The following is a 22,931-nucleotide window of genomic DNA, read 5'->3' as shown; positions in this document are numbered from 1 at the left end:
GTGTGTGTGAGGAGGTTGAGATCTCTCTTGACCGATTCTCTTGGACTGTCTGTCTGTCTGTCTGTCTGTCTGTCTGTCTGTCTGTCTGTCTGTCTGTCTGTCTGTCTGTCTGTCTGTCTGTCTGTCTCTCTCTCTCTCTCTCTTCCTCTCTCTCTCTGAAGTTTCTACAACTGTTTGAATGATGTCTGTGAGTATAACAGAACTCATATGGCAAGCAAAAACCTGAGAAAAATTCAACCAGGAAGTGGGAAATCTGAGGTTTGTAGTTTTTCAACTCTTTGCCAATCGAATATACAGTGTCTTTGGGGTCAAATTGCACTTCCTAAGGCTTCCACTAGACGTCAACAGTCTTTAGAACCTCGTTTTATGCTTCTACTGTAAAGGAGGGGGTCTGGCAGAGTGGCGTGAGCTGACCACGCGCGTTCACGTGAGAGTTAGCTTGAGTTCCATTGTATTTATGAAGACAAAGGAATTCTGCAGTTGGAACATTATTGAAGATTTATGATAAAAACATCCTAAAGATTGATTCTATACTTCATTTGACATGTTTCTACGAACTGTAATATGACTTTTTTTAACTTTTCGTCTGAACTAAGCGATCACGCATTGAGCATTTGAATTACATAAATTATGGACGTTATATAACAAAGCAAACATTTATTGTGGAACTGGGATTCCTGGGAGTGCATTCTGATGAAGATCATCAAAGGTAAGTGAATATTTATAATGCTATTTTTGACTTCTGTTGACTCCAACATGGCGGATATCTGTATGGCTTGATTTGTTGTCTGAGAGCTGCACTCAGATTATTGCATGGTTTGCTTTTTCTGTAAAGTTTTTTTGAAATCTCACACAGCGGTTGCATTAAGGAGAAGTATATCTCTAATTCTGTGCATAACAATTGTATCTTATATTCAAGTTTATGATGACTATTTCTGTAAATTGATGTGGCTCTCTGCAAAATCACCGGATGTTTTGGAAGCAAAACATTACTGAACGTAACACGCCAATGTAAACTGAGATTTTTGGATAGAAATATGCACTTTATCGAACAAAACATACATGTATTGTGTAACATGAAGTCCTATGAGTGTCACCTGATGAAGATCATCAAAGGTTAGCGTGTCATATTTTTGAATTTCGCACGCTGCCTTTTCAGCGGAATGTTGTCTGGCCCTAAGAAGTTATTAAGCCTAGGTTACACTGATCATCCCTGATATGCTTTATACAGGCATAATACTGTTACAACAGATGGGGGGGGGGGGGTAACCTTACGTGTCTCTTTCCCCAAGCTGAATGTACAGTCAGAGTGAACATCCTCTGAGAATGTTCTCCTAAAAAATAGATAGGCCTGCATCAGCCCTGTTTTGGAATTACTTACAAATCATACAAATCAGGGAGGAGAGGCTATATAGAAATAATAGACATTAACGTATGGCACACTGTGGCCACAGACCTCATAATAACCACACACTCCCTCTCTCCTTCCACCTGTCTCCCGGAGAGAAACCTGTTAGCTCCAGCCACTGACCTCAACCACACACTCCCTCTATCTCCCTCCATCCCACCTCTCACCCTCCCTCCCCCTCTCCAGGAGAGAGAGAAACCTGTTACCTCCAGAGAGACATCACTAATGACAGTGGGTAGTGACTGGCTCCCTGAGAATCAGACCCCTGTTATGAGGTGCCCGCAGCAGTGCCTGAAGAGAAACATTAGTGCAGCTTACAAAATGGCACCCTATTCCCTATAGTGCCCTGGGTCCTGGTCAAAGGTAGTGCACTATATAGGGAATAGGGTGCCATTTTGAAGGCAAGCCGGGCCTGTCCAGTCGAAGGAAGCGGGTCACTCAACGTGAGCGCACAGTGCTCAACGGGCTCACTGCTGTCACTACTGACGCACACACACACACACACACACACACACACACACACACACACACACACACACACACACACACACACACACACACACACACACACACACACACACACACACACACAAACACACACACACACACACACACACGTCAAGGCAGAAAAGGGGAGGGAGCCAGCTAATGAAATAATGCTCGCTCTCGCTTCATGGAAGAGCAACAACTGCAACAACTCTCTTTTTCTCTGCCTGTCTCTACCCCTCTTTCTCTCTCTCCATCTCTCTCTAGCTCTGTCTCTAAATCGGTCTTTTCAATCCCCTCTCTGCTCTCCTTTTCAACACTCTCTTTTCCGACTGACGTCTTTATAATTCTGACCTCCGCTCAGCTTTCACTTCTGTCTTTCACCTCTTCCTCAGATGTAGACAAGTCTCTGTCCGTCTGGATCAAGCCAGAGGCTCCTGAGCCTGCCTTCCGAATCACATTTCTCCTCCTCCATCTCCTCGCCCTCCTCTCCTCTACAGAATGAAGGACAGTCTGGAGCCCGAGTGTGAGCCTGTGCATGCCGATGATGCCGAGCGGTCGACCGTGACCAGTCACCTCCAAAATGGTAGCAGGCGCAGGAGCAGGAGCACGGTTGCTATTTAACATGTTGCATCCCGTGATCAAGTTCAAGGCATACACACACGCAAGCACATGTACACACACACACACACACACACACACACCTAAACAAATACTCATGCACACACACAGATGTGCGCACCCACACACACAACACCAACAACAGACACAGAGGAGTTCAAGGGTCGACCGTCTGAATTAGGATGATGTAGCTGAAAGTGAAAGGTGGAGTTTGATAGCAAACCACACTCAGATATAGACACTAAATGCACCTTACAAAAGACCTCGAAACAACATGGTCAGAACTGGGGGGATCCTATTCCTTTAATCCTGGTTATATATGAATTATTGCATAATTCATATATAAAATAGCAGTATTAACAATGCAGAGTGCTGTGAAAATCGATGAGAAACGTGAATCTGGAAAACTAAATGATAGGACTTCAAAAGAAGAAAGAGAGGCAGAAAAAACATGAAGATATTCATTCCCGGAGCATCTGAGAGATGAATTCTAAGCCCTGCCATGAGCTAAGCATTTTAATCTATCTCTTATCAGGAAGTCTATTCAAATGAAATCCCTTTGGTATAAATTTGTACATTTACTGATCTGATGATGAACCAGAATGATTCAAGAAAAAGAGACACATTCTTCCTCTCCTTCAGAGAACAAGTCCTCCTGTCCAATCCTGTCCAACACAATGAGAAAGTCCTCCTGTGGTACTCCTAAGCATCAGCCTCATTGGGTTGTGAAGTCCAAATGTGAGCTTGTTTGAAATGTGAGCTTGTTTGTGATCCTCTACTGAAGATTACATGTGTAACCTGCCTGTCTGTCTTTCTCTGTAACCTGTCTGTCTGTCTTTCTCTGTAACCTGCCTGTCTGTCTTTCTCTGTAACCTGCCTGTCTGTCTTTCTCTGTAACCTGTCTGTCTGTCTTTCTCTGTAACCTGCCTGTCTGTCTTTCTCTGTAACCTGTCTGTCTGTCTTTCTCTGCCCTGTTGACATCTCGCTGTGGGAACTAGGAAGCATCAGATTTATCACAGACAATTGCTCCGTTTCAACTTCAATTTCAATTTAGGTTTCCTTGTTGTCTTCTAACCTCCTTTATTCCCATAAAACACTGTCATTGCGGAATTCATCCATTTATCCTTGGCTTTGTAATGCAATACAATGTGATTCCCCTCAGCATGAAAGGGCATTAGCCAAGTGAGAAAAAAACAGTGGCTTTGAAGATAATTCCCTGTTTGTGTTGTGAATTACTAGCACATACATTCTTAGAGAAAAAGGTGTTATCTAGAACCTAAAAGGGTTCTTCTGCTGTCGCCATAGGAAAACCCTTTGAAGAACCATTTTTGGTTCCACGTATAACCCTTTTGGTTCCAGTTAGAACAGTTTTGGGAAGGGTTCTCCTATAGGGACCACCGAAGAACGCTCTTGTAATCCTTTTTGCTAAGGGTGAAGCGACCGCATAGCCACAGCCACCGTCTCTCTCTCTCTCTCTCTCTCTCTCTCTCTCTGGAGCCCAGAGGAGGACACACAGTGGACTAGGGAACATGCCACTAGGGGATGGATCTCTCTTGAGGAAGTGATGTCGCTGATAACGCCCAGCGTGACAGGAAATTATGTTATATCCTCGTAGCCATCACTTCACTAACAGAAGGAACCTTGCTTCTCTTCTTTTGCTAAGATAAATCCAATCATTGTCAGTACTGAGAAGCTAATCAGGTCTCCAGGGCATCCACTTTCTAACCGTAAACCTCAGTCAATTCAATCCAACACTGTTCCCACGAGAGAAAGGGATTTAGAGCCGTTGATGCTGTTTTACTGCACAATCCTTCCCTCACTCTCTCATCTCGCTCTCCCCACTCACTACCATCTCTCCCTCTCTCCATATGGCCATATTGTGCTCTCTCACCTTCTTCCTTCTATGTCTCTATGTCTCTGGCTATGTCCCTCTGCACTCTTAGGTGCTATCTAGAACCAAAAAGGTTTCTGCGGCTGTCCCCATAGGAGAACCCTTTTAATTTAAAACAAATTATGTCTCTGTCTTTCTCAAAAGAGATGTCATCCACTTAATTATAATTTCTAAACATTTCTTTGTCTTCCCCTTCTCTGACTCCCTCTCTCCATCCTTGCCTCCTATATGAGTAAGGTAGACACAGTGTTCATTGAAGCCTTGAACATCGGCACCCTGACACCCCCATTCAGAGCTCTCGACAAGGCAACAGAAAATAAAGGAGCATATAACACTGGCTACACTTCTGATGTGATCTGAATGTTCTGTGTTAAAGGAGAGCTCTAAGTGCGCCATGAAATTTCAATTCACTTTCGTGCCATTATCATGTGGAGGTAGTCTAGATGTAATTGAATTCAGGGCTGTGAGAGCAGAGCAGTCAATGGCAGCAGAAACAGAAGTTAATCCAGCAGCCAGTGACTGTGAGACAGCCTGTGAAGGAGGATAAGTGATGCTGGCGGGGTGACTCCTAGACATTTGAGTGTTTCTGGACTCTACAGAGGTATGTTATCTGTGTCCTCTACAGTGGTGTAACTCATATTCTCGGCATGCCTGTGATATGGTAGCTTCACTCTTGTAATTGGCTATTTTCATAACCAGGGAGGGGGTGTTCAGGGACGTTTGGGAATCCTAACCATTTACATAGCTATGACAAAGAATTGGTAAAGAATATTCAGATTTACCCAATGCAGCCTCCCGAGTGGCGCAGCGGTCTAAAGTATTGCATCTAAGTGCTAGAGGCGTTACTACAGAGCCGGGTTCGAGCCTGGGCTGTGTCGCAGCCGGCCGTGACCGGGAGACCCATGAGGCGGCTCACAATTGGCCCAGTGTTGTCCGGGTTAGGGGAGGGTTTGGCCTGCTGGGATGTCCTTGTCCCATCGTGATCTAGTGACTCCTTGTGGCGGCCAAGCGCATGCATGCTGACTTCAGGTTGCCAGCTGTACGGTGTTTCCTCTGACACATTGAAGGGCCTTGCTTCTGGGTTACGTGAGCAGTGTGTCAAGAAGCAGTGCGGCTTGGTGGGTCCTGTTTTGGAGGACGCATGGCTCTCGACTTTCGGCTCTCCTGAGTCTGTATGGGAGTTGCCGCGATGGGACAAGACTGTAACTACTAATTGGAAGCAACAAAATAATAATACATTCAGTGTATTGATGTGCATTTCCCCAATGCACCATTCAGTATTCAATATATATATTATATTACCTTCCTCATTGTGTTTTTTACAAGCTGTGAAAATATATGATCAAGCAGCTTGCATTTTTAAGGGGTACCTCGGGGCCAATTTCAGAGCCTTAACTCAGCAGTAAGAAGTTTCTCTGAGGAGTGGTAAAGAGGGGACTTTAACCTCCTTCAGATTAACACCCCCAGCCAGACCCAGGCTAATGACAACAGCTTGTGCAAGACACAAGTCCCTCAACTTGTCCACAGCTGTACTCTTAGGAAAAAAAGGTGCTATCTAGAACCTAAAAGGATTCTTCGGCTGACCCCATAGGAGATCCCTTTAAATAACCATTTTTGGTTCCAGATAGAACCCTTTCGGTTCCAGGTAGAACCCTTTTGGGTTATATGTAGAACCCTTTCCACAGAGAGTTCTTCATGAACCCCAAAAATGGGTTCTACCTTCAACCAAAAAAAGGGTCTCTATGGGGACAGCTTAGAAACCCTTTTGGAACCCCTTTTCTACGAGTGTAGGCTGATGTATGTCCTTGGTTGGATTGTCTTTCATTAAATAGCAGAAACAAATAATTCAGGCGACATGCATACCGGTTATAGACTATTGGGATATTGTCTATATGAATGCAACTGCCACTGTATTGAAGGCATTGGATGCAGTTTATCATAGTGCACTAGGTTTTATTACGGAGGATAGGTGCAGTACACTGCCTTCTTTCTGTATCAGAAAGTAGCCTGGCCCTCTTTGAAATCGTGTAGATTAATGCATTGCACTCTTCTTGTTTAAAAAAGCCCTCCTGCATAAATTTCCCCCGTACCTTACTTCATTGTTAATTTATAGACGTACGAGATACCAGACCCGGCCTCAGGGAGGGCTAACTCTGGAGATCCCTTCGATCTACACTGAGTTAGGTAAATCTGCTTTAATTTTTTTTAACCTGACTTGTGGAATAATCTCCAAGGTTCTCTAAAGTTGGATGACTTGGTGCCACTAGCGCAATTCAAAAGGCTGACTGAGGACCTTTTTACCGAAGAATGTGTTTTCTATGATTTTGTTTTGCTTTCAGTGTATTGATGTGAATATTGATGTGTATTATTGATGTGTATAGTGATAACGATGTTTTTGATGTGTGTTACTGATGTTTAGAAACTGGGTGGTTCGAGCCCTGAATGCTGATTGGCTGACAGGTGGTATATCAGATCGTATACCACGGGTATGACAAAACATTTATTTTTACTCCTCTACATAAGGCACCTCAGGGGTTTGTGGTATATGGCCAATATACTATGGCTAAGGGCTGTATCCAGGCACTACGCGCTGCGTTATGCATAAGAACAGCCCTCATACCACACTCCCTCGTGCCTTCTGGCTTAAGTATAGTGTATATTGATGTGTATTGATGTTTCTGATGTGTATGCAGGGCTCACCTGAGAAAGAGAACTTGGTCTCAGCATGACTCCCTGTCAAAATAAAGGTTAAATAAAATTGTATGAGCTCTCTACCTTATTCCCTTTCTCCCACACCAGGGGTAGGAAACTAGTTCCAGCCGCCGGCCGATTGTTCTCGGAGTGGAAGGTCGGGGGTCGGTAACATCTTTATAATCATTTGAACACTGCAAATTGAGCCCAAAAAGAGATTGTGTTTGAAAATAACAATAATTTCCGACTTTCATTACATTGACACACGATCGCGTCTCTTTTTTTATTCGTGGGAACACTTGGGAACGGATTTCCTAAATTAAACTCATTTGAGCTTAATTCCTGGTGATTTTACAGTCTTTTTTTGTATTACCAAAACTAAAATTCCCAAGTTGCTCTCTTGGGGACCTTCAATGCTGCAGACATTTTTTGATACCCTACCCCGGATCTGTACCTCGACATAATCCTGTCTCGGAGCTCTACAGACAACTCCTTCGACCTCATGACTTAGATTTTGTTCTGACATGCACTGTCAATTGTGGGAACTTACTGTATATTGACAGATGTGTGCCTTTCCAAATCATGTTCAATCAATTGGATTTAACACAGGTGGACTCCAATCAAGATGATCAATGGAAACAGGATGCACCTGAGCTAAAATATGAGTCTTAAAGCAAAGGGTCTGAATACTTATGTAAAATAAGGTATTTCTGTTTATTTTTATTTTTATGTAATACATTTGAAACCATTTCTAAAAACCTGTTTTCGCTTTATCATTATGGGGTATTGTGTGTAGATTGATTAGGTGAAACAATGATTTAATCAATTTAAGAATAAGGCTGTAAAGTAACAAAATGTGGAAAAAGTCAAGGGGTCTGAATACTTTCCAAAAGCACTGTATATATTTATTTATTATTATTTCTTTTTTCAGTAGATTGAAGTTGAGTTGGGTTATGGATAAATTAGATCAAGATGATCTTACAGATCATTTTACCATTATCCATTAGCCTTTACATACATTTAAATCAATGATTTTGACTGTACAACTTCATATTTTGTTAGTTTAGGGGGAATTGGTTATGTACAGACCCATAAACTGAATATGAAAAAAACTTAACAAATATGTTATGTCAATGCATTTGTTAAGTGTCTCCTGCACAATGGTAACCTGGTTTATCAGATTATTGGGACATAGCCACAGGTGTAAACCTGGTTCATGTGGGTATTTGGGCTGAGATATTCAGGTGTAGATCTAGTTATTGTGACTCAGTCAAAGGTGTAGGCCTGGTTTACAGACGTACTGGAGCTGAGGTGCAGGGGAAGTCCTGGTTTACAGTTTGAGTTTTCAGGCTTCGGCACATTTAGATCTGGCTTAGTTGACTAATTAGGTTCAAGCACAGGTGCACACTTTGTTGGTATGTAAACTGGAACTGAAGTACAGCTGTCGACCTGGTTTGGTTTTTATGAATATCTGGGCTGAAATGCAGAAGTACACCTATTGTTATGACAATTGGAGCTGACATGTAGTAGTAGACCTGTTTGAAAAAAAATCTATATTGAGTTAGATGTGCAGGTGTATACCTGGTCTGTAAGAATAGTGGAGCTGAAGTACATGTGTAGACCTAGTTTGTATGAATGCTGATGCTTGTGCACTGGGGTTGACTGGTTTTATGAGTATGCCCATAGATTTACCTGGTTTATATGAGTAATGAGATGTAAGGATACAGAAGGCTCATACAGGTATGGGTGTGGATGGTCTATTGCCTATTGCCCATTCACATTCTTTCTGGCAAAACGTTTGTGGTAGGAAAAAGGTTAATGGGGCTGGGGCACATGTGTTATACCCCTTTACTATGAGGGCACAGGACTTAGATATACAAATAACAGGGTTGGAATGTGCAGTGAATAGCTGAATATAGGTTACTGTTGGTGACTTGGGGAATACAGGCCTAAAGAAAGTGGGTAACAGGGCTGAGATAGGCAAGTAACAGGGATGATGTGTACTGGCAAAGGAACTAGGGTTTATAAGTAACAAATAGGGCATTTAGGGCTAAGATATGGGTGTATGATTTAGGGCTATGAAATGGGTGTATTTGGGAAGAAATGGGTTAATGTACAAAGCACAGTTCCAGTGAATGCACAGTACCCGAGGAGGAATGATGACTGTTTCATTGAATAGTTCTGATAGGGGGATTTTAAGTTGGGAAGAAGAGAACAGAGGGTCTCTGGAGCCTCAGTAGCATCCAGGACTAATCAGCTTCAGGACCTTCTTCCATTAGTCCTCCCCCAAAGAGACCCTACCTCATTTTTTATTTTATTTACCTAGGTAAATCAGTTAATAACAGTTATTTACAATGACGGCCTACCAAAAGGGGAAAGGCCTCTTGCGGGTACGGGGGCCTGGGATAAAACATTTAAAAACTATATAAATACAGGACAAAACACACATCACAACAAGAGAGACAACACAACACTCCATAAAGAGAGACCTAAGACAACAACATAACATGGCAGCAACACATGACAACACAGCATGGTAGCAAAACAACATGACAACAACATGGTAGCAATACAACATGGTAGCAGTACAAAACATGGTACAAACATTATTGGGCAAAGGTGGGACCAAGTCATTGTTTTACAAATCACAAGTAAGTCTCAAGTCATAGCACTCAAGTCCCAAGTCAAGTCCCAAGTCAAGACCGTCAAGTATCAAGTCAAGTCTCAAGTCCTAAACTTTGAGTTTAGTATATTCCCCCCCCCCCCCCCCCCCCCCATAGCGATCAACTATCGAGGATTGCTATGGGGCCCAATCGGGCGATGCAGGCTTGTACACAATCCCTCAGCCTTAACACACACACACACACTCTCTCTCTCTCTGTGGTTACAGTAGACTAACGTATGTCAATGGTTTTAGGAACAGCAGTAACATCAGGCAGGATTTACTCCACTACAGCCCTGTCGATGTTAATGGGGGCCTGTTTGGCCCGCCTTTTCCTGTAGTCCACGATCAGCTCCTTATTCTTGCTCACATTGAGGGAGAGGTTGTTGTTCTGGCACCACACGGTCAAGTCTCTGACCTCCTCCCTATAGGCCGTCTCATCGTTGTCGGTGATCAGGCCTACCACTGTTGTGTCGTCAGCAAACTTAATGACGGTGTTGGAGTCGTGTTTGGCCACGCAGTCGTGGGTGAACAGGGAATACAGGAGGGGACTAAGTACGCACCCCTCTATCGTAATCGCTCCTATTTCACCCCAGCTGCCAAACTAACCCAGATTCAGATGACCATCCTACCCATCCTACCCATGCTGGAGATGTAATTTATAGATTGGCAGGTAAGGGTGCTCTGGAGCGCCTAGATGTTCTTTACCATTCGCCATCAGATTTGCCACCAAAGCTCCTTATAGGACACATTACTGCACTCTATACTCCTCTGTAAACTGGCTATCTCTGTATACCCGTCGCAAGACCCACTGGTTGATGCTTATTTGTAAAACCCTCTTAGGCCTCACTCCGCCCAATCTGAGATGTCAACTGCACCCCTCATCCTCCACATACAACACCCGTTCTGCCAGTCACATTCTGTTAAAGGTCCCCAAAGCACACACATCCCTGGGTCGCTCCTCTTTTCAGTTTGCTGCAGCTAGCGACTGGAACGAGCTGCAACAAACACTCCAATTGGAACAGTTTTATCTCAATCTCTTCATTCAAAGACTCAATCATGGACACTCTTACTGACAGTTGTGGCTGCGTTGTGTGATGTATTGTTGTATCTACCTTCTTGCCCTTTGTGCTGTTGTCTGTGCCCAATAACAGAGGTGTGGACTCGAGGCACATGACTTGGACTCAAGTCAGACTCGAGTCATAAATATGATGACTTGCAACTCGACTTTGACTTTAACTCCAATGACTCGTGACTTGACTTGGACTTGAGCCTTATGACTCGACCTGACTTGATACCCTCCCCCAGCCCAAATATTAAAAATTATGCTATTAAAAAAAGTGTGCAGCATCAACTCTTCATTTAACGGATTACAGTTTGAATCGGACAGCAGCCAATCAAATTGTGCCAGCTGAGAGAAAGTCGCACGTGGCATTGCAGAGGAACGTCGGCTGGTGAATTCAGATGGAGCCCTTGGAAAGATGATACCCAAAATTATTATTTTTGGATATAACGACTACGCTGTATAAACAAAAACGGATTGCAACTTGCAAAACATGCAGGAAGTAAATTTCAGACGGAGGCGCAACAACTTCCAACTTTGTTCGACATTTGAAGCTGCACAAAGAACATTAAGTCGTGGCTGATATAGCTGACAGCTATATATTTGATTACTTTACTGGTGTATTATGTAGGCTAACGAAAAGTTAAATCAATGAGCCTCGTCACAGTCAGTCAGTGCGGGAACGTGATCATTGCACGCTGGCTAGGCAGTTGGGCGGGTCGAGAGTTTCAAGTTTCAAGCTTCCTGCCATCCAGGACCTATATAATAGGCGTTGTCAGAGGAAAGCCCATAAAATTGTCAGAGACTCCAGTCACCCAAGTTATAGACTGTTCTCTCTGCTACCGCACGGCAAGCGGTACCGGAGCACCAAGTGTAGGACCAAAAGGCTCCTCAACAGCTTCTACCCCCAAGCCATAAGACTGCTGAACAATTCATAAAATTGCCACAAGACAATTTACATTGACCCCCCCCTCCCTTTTGTACACTGCTGCTGCTCCCTGGTTGTTTGTTACCTATGCATAGTCACTTCGCCCCCACCTACATGTACAGATTACCTCAACCAGCATGTTCCCCCCGCACACTGACTCGGTACCGGTGCCCCCTGTATCTAGCCTCGTTATTGTTATTCTTATTGTGTTACTTTTTTATTTTAGTCTACTTGGTAAATATTTTCTTCTTCTTGAACTGCTCTGTTGGTTAAGGGCTTGTAAGTAAGCATTTCGCAGTAAAGTCCACACTTGTTGTATTCGGCGCATGTGACAAATAAAGTTTGATTTGATTTGAAACCAAGTCTAGATTTAACTTTAGCCTGCAGCTTTGATATGTGCTGAGAGAAGGACAGTGCACCGTCTAGCCATACTCCCAAGTACTTGTATGAGGTGACTACCTCAAGCTCTAAACCCTCAGAGGTAGTAATCACACCTGTGGGAAGAGGGGCATTCTTCTAACCAAACCACATGACCTTTGTTTTGGAGGTGTTCAGAACAAGGTTAAAGGTAGAGAAAACTTGTTGGACAATAAGAAAGCTTTGATGTAGAGCATTTAACACAAACTCCAGGGAGGGGCCAGCTGAGTATAAGACTGTATAATCTGCATATAAATGGATGAGAGAGTTTCTACTGCCTGAGCTATGTTTATTTTATTTATTTTATTTTACCTTTATTTAACCAGGTAGGCAAGTTGAGAACAAGTTCTCATTTACAATTGCGACCTGGCCAAGATAAAGCAAAGCAGTTCGACAGATAAAACGACACAGAGTTACACATGGAGTAAAAACAAACATACAGTCAATAATGCAGTATAAACAAGTCTATATACAATGTGAGCAAATGAGGTGAGAAGGGAGGTAAAGGCAAAAAAAGGCCATGATGGCAAAGTAAATACAATATAGCAAGTAAAATACTGGAATGGTAGTTTTGCAATGGAAGAATGTGCAAAGTAGAAATAAAAAATAATGGGGTGCAAAGGAGCAAAATAAATAAATAAATTACAATTAAATACAGTTGGGAAAGAGGTAGTTGTTTGGGCTAGATTATAGGTGGGCTATGTACAGGTGCAGTAATCTGTGAGCTGCTCTGACAGTTGGTGCTTAAAGCTAGTGAGGGAGATAAGTGTTTCCAGTTTCAGAGATTTTTGTAGTTCGTTCCAGTCATTGGCAGCAGAGAACTGGAAGGAGAGGCGGCCAAAGAAAGAATTGGTTTTGGGGGTGACTAGAGAGATATACCTGCTGGAGCGTGTGCTACAGGTGGGAGATGCTATGGTGACCAGCGAGCTGAGATAAGGGGGGACTTTACCTAGCAGGGTCTTGTGGGTTTGGCGACGAGTATGAAGCGAGGGCCAGCCAACAAGAGCGTACAGGTCGCAATGGTGGGTAGTATATGGGGCTTTGGTGATAAAACGGATTGCACTGTGATAGACTGCATCCAATTTGTTGAGTAGGGTATTGGAGGCTATTTTGTAAATGACATCGCCAAAGTCGAGGATTGGTAGGATGGTCAGTTTTACAAGGGTATGTTTGGCAGCATGAGTGAAGGATGCTTTGTTGCGAAATAGGAAGCCAATTCTAGATTTAACTTTGGATTGGAGATGTTTGATATGGGTCTGGAAGGAGAGTTTACAATCTAACCAGACACCTAAGTATTTGTAGTTGTCCACGTATTCTAAGTCAGAGCCGTCCAGAGTAGTGATGTTGGACAGGCGGGTAGGTGCAGGTAGCGATCGGTTGAAGAGCATGCATTTAGTTTTACTTGTATTTAAGAGCAATTGGAGGCCACGGAAGGAGAGTTGTATGGCATTGAAGCTTGCCTGGAGGGTTGTTAACACAGTGTCCAAAGAAGGGCCGGAAGTATACAGAATGGTGTCGTCTGCGTAGAGGTGGATCAGGGACTCACCAGCAGCAAGAGCGACCTCATTGATGTATACAGAGAAGAGAGTCGGTCCAAGAATTGAACCCTGTGGCACCCCCATAGAGACTGCCAGAGGTCCGGACAGCAGACCCTCCGATTTGACACACTGAATTCTATCAGAGAAGTAGTTGGTGAACCAGGCGAGGCAATCATTTGAGAAACCAAGGCTGTCGAGTCTGCCGATGAGGATATGGTGATTGACAGAGTCGAAAGCCTTGGCCAGATCAATGAATACGGCTGCACAGTAATGTTTCTTATCGATGGCGGTTAAGATATCGTTTAGGACCTTGAGCGTGGCTGAGGTGCACCCATGTTGTTGATGTAAATTGAGAAGAGCGTGGGGCCTAGGATTGAGCCTTAGGGTACTCCCTTGGTGACAGGCAGTGGCTGAGACAGCAGATGTTCTGATATTATACACTGCACTCTTTGAGAGAGGTAGTTAGCAAACAAGGCCAAAGACCCCTCAGAGACACCAATACTCCTTAGTCGACCCACAAGAATGGAAGGGTCTACCGTATCAAAAGCTTAGGCAAAAAAAATAAAAAAATAAAATAAAATTGCAGCACAATATTGCTTAGAATCAAGGGCAATGGTGACATCATCGAGGATCTTTAAGGTTGCAGTGACACGTCCATAACCTGAGCGGAAACCAGATTGCATACCCGAGAGAATAATTGCCAAGTGTTAATTAGAGATTTACATGGGAGGGGCTAGGGCTGGACACTGTGCACCATGCACTCACTGTCATTTGCTTCTAAAGCCATTTGGGGCTGCTGGCATGTCACAACATGCTGCTTAGCTCCCAACAACACAAGCCCCTTCTGGGGCTCCCTGGCTACTCTCAGAATCATTACCCAACACCGCCAAGAACAGATAGGATACAAACAAACAAACACAGACACTTAGCAGCAGTGGAAACCCAGAATGCTGGTGTTGTGTGCCTTGCCATCACAACACTACAGTACACCCCCCCCCAGATGTCATGTGACATGATTCACATCAGTAGAATCCCCCCCCCCCCTTTCCTCCTCTCTTCCCAGTTTAGTGAGGGATTAACCAGTGAAGAGACACACTGGGCTTTGGCCTGCCTGGGTTCTGGCCTGCCTGGGTTCTGGCCTGCCTGGGCTCTGGCCTGCCTGCCAAACCGCAATGCAGATAGATGTACTGTCAGGGATTTACCATGGTGACTGCCGGCCACCATTTTGTCATTTACTGTAGTTGAGAGAAAATAAGTGACTGGGGAGAGAGGGAGAGTGCGTACTATGCTGTATACTGAGAATGGTGTGATCGTGATGACCTGGGAATAGTAAACGGTTTGGGGGTCAAGATTCTCACTGTCCTAGGACTAGCTTGAGGAATTGACTAAATACCCATCATGATAATGGAAATAACTACATGCTAACACCAAACAAATCAAGGGTTTAGAAAGGTCTCGTTTTTCTGATATCTTTGTAGGAAAATGAGAAAAAAAAATCCCACTGGTTTCTCTCACTTCCACTGTTACATGTGGTTACATGAGGTTACAGACATGCAGTCGGGGAGGGAAACAGGCATATGCACAGTCCCATAAAGATGTGCCGCTGCCTGTGCCCTCAATCTGGAGAGATGGAATTCCCTTTGTGTGATATGGGTCTCAACCTGCCTTAGCTGTGATGCTGGAATCCATGGGGAAATCTGGAGATGTCTACCCTTTCCAACTCACACCTTAAGATATTGTAGGCTAGCAGAGACACATGCACGGAGCACGGTAATACTGGGGGTTTTGAGGGAGGGAAGGGGTGAGCTGAGGAACAATCTCATGCCCATATTCCCTTTGTGGGATTGAGGGGGGACAGAGGGACAGGGGGAGGCACAGAGTGCGACACCACCTGGGACGCGCACCCCTCCAGGGAATTCTCAAAATGTTGCGACATGTTACAAAATAAAGAGAAAAAAAGAAATACTTGAATGATAAAATCAGCAGAAAGCATTTTCCCTTTTGACTTTGTTTTGCGCTGATTCCGTAAGAACTGATTGTCAGATTGTTGTTGGCTAATATGGGGGGAAAAAACCTTGCTTCTCAAATAAATCAAAAGTATATCTCCTATCTGGCTCCCGTGTAACAGTTCAAGCCACAGCATTTGAGAGTATGATAACTCAGGCTCTCCACTTTGTACCAGTTACCAGAGTTCCTGCTTCCTTTCAAGAGCTCATTTAAGCTTGCTTGCTAGCGTCTGACAGCCTGCCGTTTATCACATGGAGGCACATTGTAATAACTCTCTATTCACAGCAGATTATACCCAGGCTTTCTGATGATCATTTTATTTCCGTCTTTGAGGAGCATTGCAAACGTCCCTCCCATCTTCCTTCTGCAACATACTTCTGAACTCTTCACAGATTCGCCTCTCTCTCGCACTGTCTCACACTCTCTCACGCTCTCTCTCTATCACTCTCTCACTCACTCTCCCTCTCACCCCCCCCCCCCCCCTCCCTCTCTGCCAGAGGGGATATACTCAGACTGTGTTTCTTGGCCAAGTTAAACTGTTACCAGTATGTCACCTAAAGATCATCACCATACCCTTCAGCAGATGGCCTCTCATCTTGCCGCAAGTCCTTATATCCCTGTCTGTATACATGCATGTCTGTATACATCCCTGTCTGTATTACATCCCTGTCTGTATTACATCCCTGTCTGTATTACATCCCTGTCTGTATTACATCCCTGTCTGTATTACATCCCTGTCTGTATTACATCCCTGTCTGTATTACATCCCTGTCTGTATACATCCCTGTCTGTATACATCCCTGTCTGTATTACATCCCTGTCTGTATTACATCCCTGTCTGTATTACATCCCTGTCTGTATACATCCCTGTCTGTATACATCCCTGTCTGTATTACATCCCTGTCTGTATTACATCCCTGTCTGTATTACATCCCTGTCTGTATTACATCCCTGTCTGTATTACATCCCTGTCTGTATACATCCCTGTCTGTATACATCCCTGTCTGTACACATCCCTGTCTGTACACATCCCTGTCTGTATACATTCCCTCTATGTAGCTACCTGTAGCCCCTCCCTTCCTCCCTATGCGCTAATGACTGTAGGAGCCTGTGAATCTGGTCAGAGCCAGAGGGAGGAAGGGAGACAGCTAACTGGGCAGATAAATGTGGCGTGTTGTGTCGTTTGGCTCTGCTTCCCACTCCTCTCCTCTGTCCTGGTTTCACTCACTGAGCTAAGGCCCCCAGTCTCCTGTGTCCTCTCCTCTCTGTGTAAATGGGAAGGAAGCCTGAACACTGTCCCCTTGGGGTGATCGTGCCTGTTGGTCCACGCCAACAGCAGAACAGAGCAGTTCCACACATAAAGCAGAGTTCTGTCAGAACATAGGCCCACAGACCAACAGTTTAACAGTCCACACGCGTACTGTAGCAATGAGGCCCTTCTACCCTGCACCATTCTGTCCTGCTCACTTCAAATCTGCAGGCTGATCCCAAAGCGAGAGCCTCACCCTGCAGAGCTACCTGCCCTACCCTCACTGCTAATGTGACAACGTAGAACCACACCCTGTTCTCCAATCTAAGCCTCTGGTAGGACAGGGCCAGTGTGATGACTGGGCGACTTTGTCCATTGGCTGCTGGTGCAGTGTCAGCTGGTTTCTCTCTAGGCTGTAGGCCCCAGAGACAGAACAGAAACAGCTGTGCTCTTCCATGACACAGATCAGATGGGCAACAACTGGAGTGGATTCTACAGGCCTGGATCCTTTTGTTACACAACACTAACACACACTGACCTAAAAGGCCAATCACATTGTCTGTCTGTCTTTCTAGCATACTAGCTAGAGAGACCAGCCAACATGTCCTGGCCACTACATCGAACACTGCTTGACCTTCAGCACAGCAGTACAGTGGGCGCTAATGGTGGAACTGTCTGGTGTCCAGCTACAGCCTCTAACTACACCATGTAGTGGAACTGTCTGGTGTCTAGCTACAGCCTCTAACTACACCATGTAGTGGAACTGTCTGGTGTCTAGCTAAGGCCTCTAACTACACCATGTAGTGGAACTGTCTGGTTTCTAGCTACAGTCTCTAACTACACCATGTAGTGGAACTGTCTGGCTTCTAGCTACAGTCTCTAACTACACCATGTAGTGGAACTGTCTGGTGTCTAGCTACAGTCTCTAACTACACCATGTAGTGGAACTGTCTGGTTTTTAGCTACAGTCTTTAACTACACCATGTAATGGACCTGCCTGGTGTCTAGCTACAGCCTCTAACTACTGGCTACAGTATCTGACTACGCCATGTGTCTGAAAGGTTGTAGTGAAACTGTCTGGTGTTTATCTAGTGTCAGAATATACCACTGAGACAATGAGCGACAGGGAGAAACAGAGAGAGACAGGGAGAGACAGGGAGAGACTGGGAGAGACAGGGAGCGACAGGGAGAGACAGGGAGAGACAGGGAGAGACAGGGAGAGACAGGGAGAGACAGGGAGAGACAGGGAGAGACAGGGAGTTACAAAGAGCGACAGGGAGAGACAGGGAGAGACAGGGAAAGACAGGGAAAGACAGGGAGAGACAGTGAGAGACAGGGAAAGACAGGGAGAGACAGGGAGCGACAGGGAGAGACAGGGAGATACAGAGAGCGACAGGGAGAGACAGAGAGAGACAGAGAGCGACAGGGAGAGACAGGGAGAGACAGAGAGCGACAGGGAGCGACAGGGAGAAACAGGGAGCGACAGGGAGAAACAGCGAGCTATGGAAGGCAGCATCCAGACAGACCGTGCTTAATTACTGGAGCACACAGAAAGATAAATGGGAAAACCCATACTTAAATATTTATTGCAATTTATAGTGCTAATGTTCCTCCAGGCAGACAGAGAGTGGGGAGAATGGGGAGAGGATTCTGAGAGACGTGGGATGAGGCAGGAGGCTGTGGCACAATGGGAAGGTGGCAGCAGGGTGGCTGAGAATGGGGAGAGGATTCTGAGAGACGTGGGATGGGGCAGGAGGCTGTGGCACAATGGGAAGGTGGCAGCAGGGTGGCATGGTGGCTGAGAATGGGGAGAGGATTCTGAGAGACGTGGGATGGGGCAGGAGGCTGTGGCACAATGGGAAGGTGGCAGCAGGGTGGCATGGTGGCTGAGAATGGGGAGAGGATTCTGAGAGACGTGGGATGGGGCAGGAGGCTGTGGCACAATGGGAAGGTGGCAGCAGGGTGGCATGGTGGCTGAGAATGGGGAGAGGATTCTGAGAGACGTGGGATGGGGCAGGAGGCTGTGGCACAATGGGAAGGTGGCAGCAGGTGGCATGGTGGCTGAGAATGGGGAGAGGATTCTGAGAGACGTGGGATGGGGCAGGAGGCTGTGGCACAATGGGAAGGTGGCAGCAGGGTGGCATGGTGGCTGAGAATGGGGAGAGGATTCTGAGAGACGTGGGATGGGGCAGGAGGCTTTGGCACAATGGGAAGGTGGCAGCAGGGTGGCATGGTGGCTGAGAATGGGGAGAGGATTCTGAGAGATGTGGGATGGGGCAGGAGGATGTGGCACAATGGGAAGGTGGCAGCAGGGTGGCATGGTGGCTGAGAATGGGGAGAGGATTCTGAGAGACGTGGGATGGGGCAGGAGGCTGTGGCACAATGGGAAGGTGGCAGCAGGGTGGCATGGTGGCTGAGAATGGGGAGAGGATTCTGAGAGACGTGGGATGGGGCAGGAGGCTGTGGCACAATGGGAAGGTGGTAGCAGGGTGGCATGGTGGCTGAGAATGGGGAGAGGATTCTGAGAGACGTGGGATGGGGCAGGAGGATGTGGCACAATGGGAAGGTGGCAGCAGGGTGGCATGGTGGCTGAGAATGGCCCCTGCTCCACATGCTGATCTGTGGTGAAGAGTCCCAGTTGGGCCACCTGTTAATAAGCCTAATATTATTGGCAGCATGCGGAGCACCTCTGAAGCAGGAGAGCAGACTAAACTGAGCACTGAGCTGGGACGGCTGTCTGCTCCCCTCTAATTCAACAGGAATTCTGCATCCACAGCAATCGTCATGCTGCCAGTCCACATCCATAGCACAGCAGTTTGGTGGTTGTATCTATCTGGAGCCCACATTTGACGCCAGTCTCCTGCCCCCATTGATCCCTCCTCCAGGTACGAAGGACAGTCTCTAGATTTTTCAAACACCCACGCAAATATACAATGTCTCAGTGCACACATTACAGTAAGCAGAGTCTCGCTCACACACACATACAGTGGGTATCCAGAGACACTGGTTGGCTCTGCTGATTCTGACCTGAACAACTCCCTCACCCCTCTCTCTCAGTCTCTCTCTCTCTATTTCTCACAAGCTCTCCCTCGCTCTCCCTCGCTCTCTGATGATGGATGTACAGTATGTGGGGGTCGCTACAGCCCCTGCCACCCACTCCAGGGGTCACCTCCTCTGTCCCTTTCCACAGATGGTGGGCAATGTGGGCGCCTGGCAACAAGGCTCATTATCACCCACACTGGGCCCATGGAGAGGCTGGGGCACACTGGAGGTGGGCAGGGAGCTGTAGCTAGGAGCTGGGTAGGGCTTCCATGGCCAACTGCCAGGGCCTTTACCATCCCCACACAGGGGAGCCTGGGACTCTGGCTCTCATGTAACCCTGAGCACTGCAGCTCACAGGGGTTGAAGGGAGGCGGAAAACTGCATCAATCTGCCCTCATTTAGGGCTGAAACTGAGCTTAACTGTACTGTACTGACTGGCTAATTAATACACATCTAAAGAAGTCTAATATTTTCAACGCTTTGGGTGTCCAAATTAAGTCCGGTTGGTTTCATTTGCATTGTGAAGATTTCTAACTCTCATCTGGGTACAGATATACTGTTCTCCCTACATGTTGATCTCTTGCTGCTTATCCAGTTACCCAGTGATATTCCCATCCATTCTGATCAACGTCACTCACCTTCTCCTGGTACTGCCGACGGGAGGAGTCCAGAGACTGGATGAGTGCGGTGGCGTGACCCACGAACATGGCATAGCAGGTGGCGCCCACGATCATGCTGAGGATGGTGAGCCACACGTCCGTCATGCCCACAGGGGGGTACATGCCGTACCCGATACACAGCATGTGGCTCATGGCTTTGAACAGGGCATAGGAGTACTGCTGTCCCCATGTGTCGTTCTGGATGGGGGGAGAGAGGAAGAGAAAAGGTGACAGAGGGAAGAGAGGGATATGGTGATATGGGGGTACTGTTCACACTCTGCCAGATGTCTGGAGGGAAAAGGTCAGCAAGCACTAAGACCAGAGTCGTTATCGCCATCGTCAACGCCATTATCACCATCGTCAACGTCGTTATCACCATCGTCAACGTCATTATCACCATCGTCAACGTCGTTATCACCATCGTCAACGTCATTATCACCATCGTCAACGTCGTTATCATCGTCGACGTCATTATCGCCGTCGTCAACGTCGTTATCACCATCGTCAACGTCATTTTCACCATCGTCAACGTCATTATCACCATCGTCAACGTCGTTATCGCCATCGTCAACGTCATTATCACCATCGTCAGCGTCATTATCGCTATCGTCAATGTCGTTATCGCCTTCGTCAACGTCGTTATCGTCAACGTCAACGTCATTATCACCATCGTCGATGTCGTTATCACCATCGCCAACGTCATTATCACCATCGTCAATGCCGTTATCACCATCATCAACGTCATTATCACCATCGTCAATGTCGTTATCACCATCGTCAACGGCATTATCGCCATCGTCGGCGTCATTATCACCACCGTCAACGTCGTTATCACCATCGTCAACGTCATTATCATCATCCTTGTCATCAAGCACTAAGGTCAGCAACCATCGTCAACGTCGTTATCACCATCGTCAACGTCATTATCACCATCGTCAACGTCATTATCACCATCGTCAACGTCGTTATCACCATCGTCAACGTCATTTTCACCATCGTCAACGTCATTATCATCATCGTCAACGCCGTTATCACCATCGTCAACGTCATTATCACCATCGTCAACGTCATTATCGCCATCGTCAATGTCGTTATCGCCATCGTCAACGTCGTTATCATCACCGTCAACGTCATTATCACCATCGTCGATGCCGTTATCACCATCGCCAACGTCATTATCACCATCGTCGATGTCGTTGTCACCATCGTCAACGTCATTATCACCATCGTCAATGTCGTTATCACCATCGTCAACGGCATTATCGCCATCGTCAACGTCATTATCACCACCGTCAACGTCGTTATCACCATCGTCAACGTCATTATCATCATCCTCGTCATCCACGTCATTCTCATCCTCATAGTCATCATCATCGTCCTCATTCTCATCATCACTCTCATAGTCATCATCGTCAACGTTGTTATCATCATCATCCTCATCCTCATAGTCAACGTCGTTATCATCATTCTAATCATCCTCATAGTCATCATAGTAATCGTCATCGTTATCATGTAAGAGGGCAGCCACAGATGTCCTCTTCATCATGCCTCAATAGGAACATCAACACTTGGCTACACCAACATACTGTAGTAATACACTCTCCTATATGTAAGTACTCAGGGGAGAACTGCCTTAGCTGGGCCTTTTCTGCTTGGAGCAGAAACTAAACACAACCATGAGGGTGACTGAATGGATGGAGCCCGAGACACAAGAGGCCTGCAAGGCAAAAAGTAGGTCAGCTATTTAGAAAAATGTGATTTTTCATTTCTTGCTTGTCGTTTGTGGATAAATTGCCCTTTTTTCCCTTAGATCCCATGGTGGTCCAAGCGGAATCAATATCTGCTCTCTCCTGAGGTGACATGTCCAAATTGCTTTCAAACTCATTTCCACAGGGGTAAAACCTGAGAGATAGGAAAGTTATTAGTGCCTCCTAAAAAGGTATAGAACGGATGACCCAATAAGATAATGGGCCAGCTACTGTAAGGAAAGACAAGAGCCACAGCACCACTAGCCTCTAATTCTTATCAGGCCCAATTTACTCTTGGCTAGAAGAAGACCAACAGCTACAGTTCAATTATATTTCTCACTGTACTGTTCCACATTCAAATGAAAAGTCATGCAATGAAATTAGCCACAGTGTTTACTGGGTGAAACAAAACAAAACACATTTACATTTTAATGAGAGAGTGCAGTTTTTCAGTGATAGAATCACAATCCATATGTCATAGTTTTTCATAATGGTGTTGTGTAATGCAGAGCAGGAGTTTA

General features: G+C 45.7%; 1 protein-coding gene across 1 annotated transcript in view; it reads right to left on the bottom strand.

Annotated features, from left to right (window-relative positions):
* The window catches only part of LOC109874509 (potassium/sodium hyperpolarization-activated cyclic nucleotide-gated channel 4-like), a 101,942-nt gene that overhangs the window by 21,226 nt on the left and 57,785 nt on the right, over positions 1-22,931 (bottom strand). Inside the window, exon 4 of the mRNA XM_031815710.1 lies at positions 20,642-20,860. Within this exon, the coding sequence (XP_031671570.1) occupies positions 20,642-20,860 (219 nt within the window). The remainder of the gene's footprint in view (positions 1-20,641; positions 20,861-22,931) is intronic.

Source organism: Oncorhynchus kisutch, linkage group LG3, assembly GCF_002021735.2.
Source record: "Oncorhynchus kisutch isolate 150728-3 linkage group LG3, Okis_V2, whole genome shotgun sequence".
Lineage (NCBI taxonomy): Eukaryota > Metazoa > Chordata > Actinopteri > Salmoniformes > Salmonidae > Oncorhynchus > Oncorhynchus kisutch.
The sequence above is the reverse complement of the archived record's forward strand: the minus strand, read 5'-3'. Positions and strand labels throughout refer to the sequence as shown.